Source organism: Penaeus vannamei, chromosome 37 (genome assembly GCF_042767895.1).
Source record: "Penaeus vannamei isolate JL-2024 chromosome 37, ASM4276789v1, whole genome shotgun sequence".
NCBI classification, from domain to species: domain Eukaryota; kingdom Metazoa; phylum Arthropoda; class Malacostraca; order Decapoda; family Penaeidae; genus Penaeus; species Penaeus vannamei.
Window position 1 is genome coordinate 14,789,780 of NC_091585.1, and position 7,500 is coordinate 14,797,279.

Here is a 7,500-nt window from a genome sequence, read left to right on the forward strand (position 1 = left end):
ACGACCGACATCGAGGACCGACACCGCGGACCGACACCGATGACCGACACCGACGACCGACACCGCGGACCGACACCGACGACCGACATCGAGGACCGACACCGACGACCGACACCGATGACCGACACCGACGACCGACACCGAGGCAACGAGGACCGACACCGACGACCGACACCGATGACCGACACCGACGACCGACACCGATGACCGACACCGACGACCGACACCGACGACCGACACCGAGGACCGACACCGCGGACCGACACCGATGACCGACACCGACGACCGACACCGAGGCAACGAGGACCGACACCGACGACCGACACCGACGACCGACACCGATGACCGACACCGACGACCGACACCGAGGACCGACACCGCGGACCGACACCGACGACCGACACCGATGACCGACACCGACGACCGACACCGATGACCGACACCGACGACCGACACCGACGACCGACACCGAGGACCGACACCGCGGACCGACACCAATGACCGACAACGATGACCGACACCGAGGCAACGAGGACCGACGTCATCTTGCCTGAAGCCCGCCAGTCGTTCCTCTCTTCCTCGACCCCCGGGAGTACGGGGGTGGGGTTGGGGGGGCACAAGGAAGCGGGGGGGATATGGAAGGGGTCGGGGGGGGGGGGCACTCAAGGAATAACGAAGGACCGGGTACGAAACTCCACGACCGAGCGCACGAGAGGCCGGGGAAGGGCACGCCTGTAGTTACGAAACGGAGGGAGCGCGAAAGTCCACGAAAGGGAACAGGGGGGGGGGGCACGGAGGGGCACGGAGGGGCACGAGCTCGGCTTAGTCCTTAACGTCGGCGTTGGAAGAAAGACCCAAGGCCAAGCACCTCCAGGTCACCTATGACGTCACAATAAAGATAAGGGAGGGTGCATTCCAGCCGCCCGTGACGTCATACTACCGACATGAGCAATCGTTTCATACAGAACAGAATTCAAAATTAACAAACAAACAGCGTTATCAAATACCATGACTGCATGAATCCGATATAATAATTACATTTTTTTCGAGAAAAAAACAAAAACATAAATCTTTCTGTTTCTCTGTTCCTCTCTGTCACTCTGTCTTCTTGTCTCCACCTCCCTTCCTGTCTCCGCCTCCCTTCCTCCCTCCCCCTTCCCCTTCCAAAAATCCCCCTCCCCTTTCCCCTTCCCCTCCCTCCCTCCCTCCCTCCCTCTATCCCTCTCTCTCCCTTCCCCTTCCCCTTCCCCTCCCCCTTCCCCTTCCCCCTCCCCCTTCCAAAAAATCCCCCTCCCCCTTCCCCTCCCTCCCTCCCTCTCCCCCCTGACACCACGAACCCCAAGACAAAAGAGCTTTCTTGAGGAGCTTGCGTCACAGAGAATCAAGTTTATCCCCGCACCTCATGGAACAACACGAGGAGGGGAAGAGGGAGGAGGAGGAGGAGGAAGAGGCGGAGGGGAGGAGGAAGAGGCGGAGGGGAGGAGGAGGAGGAGGAGGAGGAGGAGGAGGAGGAGGAGGAGGAGGAGGAAAAGGAATAGGAGGAGGAAGAGGCGGAGGGGAGGAGGAATAGGAGGAGGAGGAGGAGGAAGAGGAATAGGAGGAGGTGGAGGAGGGGTGGATGGGGAGGAGGAGGAGGAGGAAGAAGAGGCGTGGATGGGGAGGAGGAAGAAGAAGAGGAGAAGGGAGGAAAATGGGAGATGAAGGATGAATAGAAGGATGAGGAGCAGGAATGTGAGAGGCAGGGGAAGAGGAGAAGGAGGAGAAGTAGGGAGAGGAGAAGAAATAATAAGAAAAGGGGGAGGAGGAAAAGAAGAAAAAGGAGAAGGTGGAGGAACAAAAAGAGAAGGAGGAGGATGGAAGGGAGAGAAGGAGGGAAAGTAGGTGAGGAGGAGGGGTGGAAGACGAGGAGGGGGGAATAGTGGAGGAAAAGGGGGGAGATGGGAGGAAGAAGAAGAAGAGGAGGAGGAGGTGGAGAAGAAGGAAGCACAGGGGTAAGGGAAAAAAAAAAAGAGGAAGAAGAAAATGGGAGAATATGTCGTACGAAAAAGGGAAAAAAAACAAATAAAGAAGACAAAGAAAAAAAAAATTAACGAGAAAGAAAAAAGAGCAATGTGCATCCCCCTTCCCGAAGTCACTCTCTCTCTTTCTTCTTTTCTCTCCCTTTTTTTCGCGGGCAAAACAGGCCGCGTTTTCGCAGCACGATCTTCCCCGAGAGACGCGACCCCGAGCGAAAGACCACAAAGCACGTTCGACTCCGCGCACACGTCGGAACGATACAAGAAAAGAAAAGAAAGACAAGAAAAAAAAGAAAAAAAAAAGAAAAAAAGAGAAAAAAAGGCTTTAGGAGTGAAAGAGTTCTCAAGAGTTTTATTCCGTCAAAAGGACCTTTGTGGCGAGAACGGCGCCCTTTCAAGACAATCGTCCCGACGCGGAACGGGCGAACGTGGACGCGTCGCGAGGCATTCAGAGCCCTTGCGCGGTCCGGAATGTCTGAATGACATCGCAGTCATCTCTCTCCCTTCCTTCTGTTCCCACGCTTTCTCGTCCTCTCTCTCCTCCTCCTCCTGCATTTTCTCTTTTTTTCTGTTTCCACTTTATCTCCTCCTCTCGCTTCTACTCCTCCTGCATTTTCTCTTTTTTTCTGTTTCCACTCTTTCTCCTCCTTTCGCTCCTCCTTCTCCTGCATCTTCTCTTTCTTCCGTTTCCACTCTTTCTCCTCCTCTCGCTCCTCCTTCTCCTACATTTTCTCTTTATTCTGTTTCCACTTGTTTTCCACCTTATATCCCCACTCTTTCTTCTCCTCCTTCTGTTCCCATTCTTCCACCTCCTCTCGCTACTCCTCCTCCTGCATTTTTTCTTTCTTCTGTTTCCACTCTTTCTTCTCCACCTTCTATTCCCACTCTTTCTTCCCCTCCCTCTGTTCCCACGCTTTCTCGTCCTCTCTCTTCTCCTCCTCCTGCATTTTCTCTTTCTTCTGTTTCCACTCCTTTTCCACCTTCTATTCCCACTCTTTCTTCTCCTCCTGTTCCCATTCTTTCTCCTCCTCTCGCTCCCCTTTCTCCTGCATCTTCTCTTCTGTTTCCACTCTTTCTTCTCCTCCCTCTGTTCCCACGCTTTCTCGTCCTCTCGCTCCTCCTCCTGTATTTTCTCTTTCTTCTGTTTCCACTCTTTCTCCTCCTCTCGCTCCTCGTCCTTCTGCATCTTCTCTTCCTTCTATTCCCACTCTTTCTTCTCCTCCTTCTATTCTCACTCTTTCTTCTCCTACTTCTATTCCAACTCTTCCTTCTCCTACTTCTATTCCAACTCTTCCTTCTCCTGCTTCTATTCCCACTCTTTCTCCTCCTCTCGCTCCCCTTCTCCTGCATCTTCTCAAATTATCCTTACATATCCACCGTTTCATTTAATTCTTCTTCTTTTTCTTCTTCTACTAATACTATTTTCCTTCTTTTTCTTTTTATTTTTATTTTTCTTCTCTTCCTCCTCCTTCTACTACTACTTTTCTTTTCTTTTCCTTCTTCCTCCTTCTTCACATCTCGTTTTCTTTTACCCGGGATCTTTTTATCTTCATCCTCACTAAACCCCCTCCTTTTCGTACCCTTTCCCTCCTTTTTCTCCGCCTCCGCCTCCGCCTCCTCCTTCTCCTTCTTCTTCTTCGCCTTCTTCTCCTTCTCCTTCTCCTTCTCCTTCTCCTTCTCCTTCTCCTTCTCCTTCTCCTTCTCCTCCTCCACCTCCTCCTCCTTCACCTCCACCTCCTCCTTCTCCTCTTCCTCTTCCTCCTCCTCCGTAAAACCAAATCAGGGAACGATTAAGAACAACATCTCAACACAAAGAGGAGAGGAAGCGGAAGGCGTAAGTAAACTCAGGAACAAACATACCTTTCACAAACAACAAACCAACACGCAACGACAAAAAAATAAAAGCAGGACAAACGAAACGAATGAGAAAGAAAAGGCAAAAACAAACGAACGAACGACAAAGAAAAGGCCAAAACAAACGAAACAAATGAAAGACAAAGAAAAGGCCAAAACAAACGAACGATCGACAAAGAAAAGGCCAAAACAAACGAGACAAACGAACGGCAAAAGGCAAAACATACGAAGCAAACAAAGGAACGACAAAGAAAAGGCAAAAGAAACGAAACGAACGACAAAGAAAAGGCCAAAACAAACGAAACAAAGGAACGACAAATAAAAGGCAAAAAAAGAACGAAACGAACGATAAAGAAAAGGCAAAACAAGAACGAAACGAACGGAACTCACCTCTTGACGTCGTCCTTCTCGTCTCCATCATCCATAACTAATCTGGAAAAGAGAGAAGGAGAAAGGCAAACGTTAGAACGGCTTGAACACAGCTTGGCTTGGCTTGGGACTGGCTTGGCCTGGGTACGAACTACCATAATGGCTTGTGATTGGCTTGGACTGACTACAAACTATTATCTCGGCTTGGGACTGGCTTGAGGACTGTGTACGAACTACCATACTAGCTTGAGACTGGCTTGGACTGAGTACGAACTTTCACAATGGCTTGAGGACTGAGTACGAACTACCATAGCAGCTTGAGACTGGCTTGTACTAAGTACAAACTATTATCTCGGCTTGGGACTGGCTTGGACTGAATACGAACTTTCCTAATGGCTTGGGACTGGCTTGGACTGAGTAAGATCTAGCTTGGACTGAGTACGAACTGTGATCTCGGCTTAAGAAGGGCTTAAGGCAAGATAGGGGAATAAATACTGGTTCTGGATCTAGGTTTAATTTATATAGTTGTGGTGATGGTTCTTTTTTCATTCTTCTTGGCCGTCTTTTTTTCAATTCTCAATATCATTTTCCTTTCAATTCATTTCACTCTCCCTCTCCTTCCTTATTTTCCTCTCCCTCTCCCTCTCAGTTTCAGTCTCCCTCTCCCTCTCAGTTTCAGTCTCCCTCTCCCTCTAAATATCAGTCTGTCTCCCTCCCTGTCCCTCTCCCTCTCTCTCTATGTCTCTATCTATGTATCTCTCTATCTCCCTTTCCCTCTCAGTTTGAGTCTCAGTCTCCCTCTCCCTCTCCCTTTCCCTCTCCCTCTCCCTCTCCCTCCTCCTCTCTCCCTCTCCCTCCTCCCTCTCCCTCCTCCCCTCTCCCTCCTCCCCTCTCCCTCTCCCTCCCCTCTCTCTCACCCTCTCCCTCTCCTCCGTCCTTCCTCATGCACTTCCCCCTCCCTCTCCCTCCCCCCCTCCCTCTCCCTCCCCCTCTCCCTCTCCTCCGTCCTTCCTCATGCACTTCCCCCTCCCCGCCCCCTCTCCATCTGCCAGGGGCGCCCACCAACAGGGCAAAACCTAGCGAAGAGCAAAGGGGGAAGAGTAAAGCGAAGGTAAGAGGAGATGAGAAGAGAGGAGAGGAGAGAGAGAAAAAAGACGAGAGAAGAGGATAGGGGAAGACAGGAAATGAGAGGATATGAGAGGAAATGAGAGAAGAGGATAGGAGAGGAAATGAGAGAAGAGGATAGGATAGGAGAGGAAATGAAAGGAGAGGAGAGGATAGGAGAGGAAATTAGAAAAAGATGAGAAAAAAACAGACGAGAGACGAGGATAGGGGAAGACAGGATATGGGAGGAGAGGAGAAGAAAAAATGTGAAATCAGATGAAAGGGGGAGAAAGATGATGAGAGGAGACGAGAGAAGAGAGAATCAAAATATCTATTAAGACTCAAAACATACACGACAGGAGAGGAGAGGTGAGGAGAGGAGAGGAGAAGAGAGGAGGGGAGAGGCGAGAAGGTGAGGGAGAATCAAAACATCTATCTATCAGATAAAAATAAGGAGAGAGGGGAGAGAGAGGACAGGACAGAAGAGGAATGAGAGAAGAGCAAAGGAGAGATAGAAAAAAGAGTACATGAGCGGATGGAAGAGAATAAAAGAGAAGAGAAGGAAAGGAAAGAAGAGAGGAAAAGAGAGATGAGATGAGAATAGACCAGACTAGAAAGAGAGAGGCAAGAGAGAGAGAAGAGAGGAAAAAAAACAGCGAAAAGAATAAAAGGGAAACCAACAAAGTAAAAAAAAAACAAATAAATAAAACACAACCCAGAAAAATACCCCCCCCCAAACACACACACACACACACACACACACACACACACACACACACACATACACACACAAACACACACACAAACCTCCCACACCTCCCCACATAACCGACCAACCGACCAACCGACCAGCCAACCAACCGACCAAGGGACTGCACCCGCAACACCCTCAGCCGACAGCCGCCTCACCGCCGCTGACCTTGACACCGGCCACAGAAAACGGGGGTCGGAGAGCACTTCTGTGGCTGCCGACCGTCCCTCCGCCTCGTGAAAACCTTAGCGTAGGGGGGTGGGGGGAGGGAGGGAGAGAAGGAAGGAGGGGGAGAGGAATGGAAAGAGGGAGGGAGGGAGGGACAGAAGGAGAGAGGGAGGGAGGAATAGAGAGATACAGAGAGAGAGAAGAGAAGAGAAGAGAAGAGAAGAGAAGATAAGAGAGAGAGAAGAGAAGAGAAGAGAAAAGAAGAGAAGAGAAGAGAAGAGAAGAGAAGTGAAGATAACAGTACAGAAGACAAGAAAGATGAAGAGATGAGAAGAGAAGAGAAAAGAAGAGAAGACAATAAAAGAGAAAAGCAGAAAAGAAAAAAGAAGAGAGAAAGAGAAAGACAGAAGAAGGCAGGCAAAAGTTGATAGGAAAGACGAGAAAGAAAACAAAACCAAAAGAAAAGAAAAGAAAAAGACAGAATGAGAGAACTGAGAAAAAGATAAGGGGGGAAGGTCATTGGCGTCACTGATAAGGCAATCGCCCTCCCGACAGATATTCCACTATTACCAGACATCGGTGACTGTAGCAAAGGGAAAAGAAACGAAAGAAAAGAAAGACAGAAGAGAGACTTAAGAAAATAAATAAAAAAGTCAGAAACGAAAGACAGACTTTAAAAATAATAAAAAAGGAAGACAGAAACCAAAGAGACTTAAAGAAAGAAAGAAAAGTCAGAAACGAAAGGCAGACTTAAGAGATAAAAGAGAAAAAAGAAATGAAAGAAAGACAGACATAAGAGATAAAAGAGAAAAACAGACAGAAAAGAAAGACAGAATTAAGAGATAAAAGAGAAAAAAAGAAAGAAACGACAGACTAAAAAAATAATAATATAAAAGACAGACAGAAACAAAAGATTAAGAAAAAGAGATAAAAGAGAGAAAAAAAAATCTACCGCAATAAAGGAATTATACGAACGGAGAGTGAGCAGACGGAGGCAAATCTAAATCCCTTACTTCCTTTTTCCTTTACTATTCTTATTCGTATTATCATTCCTTCTCCGTTTCCATTCCCCTTTCCTTCGTGCTCTTCTCCGTCTTTCTTCTTTTCTTCCTGTTTCATTCTCTTCCCCCTATCTCTCCATTCACTTCCTTTTCTTGCCATTTTCCTCAACACCTTTTGTGACCTCCATTCCTATTCTTCGCCCTCCCTTGTTCCTCCTCCTTTATCATAATACTTTTT

General features: G+C 48.5%; 1 protein-coding gene across 3 annotated transcripts in view; it reads right to left on the reverse strand.

The window, feature by feature from the left end:
- The window catches only part of LOC113827887 (circadian locomoter output cycles protein kaput), a 136,213-nt gene extending 131,918 nt beyond the window's left edge, over positions 1–4,295 (reverse strand). For all 3 annotated transcript variants that reach the window (XM_070115063.1, XM_070115062.1, XM_070115061.1), the window contains exon 1: positions 4,260–4,295. In XM_070115063.1, the coding sequence (XP_069971164.1) occupies positions 4,260–4,294 (35 nt within the window). In that variant the 5' untranslated portion in view covers position 4,295. The remainder of the gene's footprint in view (positions 1–4,259) is intronic.
- Positions 4,296–7,500: the final 3,205 nt, after the last annotated feature.